Source organism: Penaeus monodon, chromosome 33 (assembly GCF_015228065.2).
Source record: "Penaeus monodon isolate SGIC_2016 chromosome 33, NSTDA_Pmon_1, whole genome shotgun sequence".
Lineage (NCBI taxonomy): Eukaryota > Metazoa > Arthropoda > Malacostraca > Decapoda > Penaeidae > Penaeus > Penaeus monodon.
In genome coordinates this window covers 31898703-31899308 of record NC_051418.1, presented here as the reverse complement: position 1 = coordinate 31899308, position 606 = coordinate 31898703, and the positions used below count along the sequence as shown (strand labels likewise).

The window sequence follows — 606 nt, the reverse complement described above, 5'->3', positions numbered from 1 at the left end:
ATAGAAGATTTTAAAGTGAAATACAGAAGAATTAAAGTTTTATGTAATGCAGAATTGTTGTAGTCACTGTGAATAACAAATAATGGACTTGTGCTATACTTAGGTATCTGGAATGCTTGCCACAACAGCCACTTCTCGTTTTGGGAGAACGGCATGTTCTGGCTGTTCGCAAGACTTGCGTGGCACAATATCGGTTATGTTGAATGGGAAGAACACCTATCAATGGTTTTCACAAAGGTATGGCTCCAGAAATTTATATGGAATGTTAGAATGGTGTCTGTTTAGATTTTTAAAATGGAGTTGGGTAAAGCTTTATGGCATCATGACATTATTTTTGTTGTAGAAGTAGTAGCCAGCACTAATAACAAGGGAATGTAATAGTCCACCTTTACACAACAGGTGCTGAGGTCTTTCCACTTACCTGTGACGTACAAGAAAACACACGTTGGCAGAGGTGATGGACTGGATCGGTTCGCTTCTTCCATGTTCATTGTTGCAAATTTGGTGAGTATGGTTTATGGAAATTTGGGGGAAACTATAAAATCAAATCATATAAGCCTGAGTCCAGATGATCAAAGGAACTACATGTTAATTGAATGGATTTTG

At 37.8% G+C, this 606-nt stretch overlaps 1 protein-coding gene across 1 annotated transcript in view; it reads left to right on the top strand.

Moving 5' to 3' along the window:
* LOC119594388 (proteasome activator complex subunit 4-like) overlaps window positions 1-606 on the top strand; it is a gene marked incomplete in the record, with an annotated part of 28225 nt that overhangs the window by 13340 nt on the left and 14279 nt on the right. Inside the window, 2 exon segments of the mRNA XM_037943450.1 lie at window positions 104-237; window positions 400-504. Of these exon segments, the coding sequence (XP_037799378.1) occupies window positions 104-237; window positions 400-504 (239 nt within the window).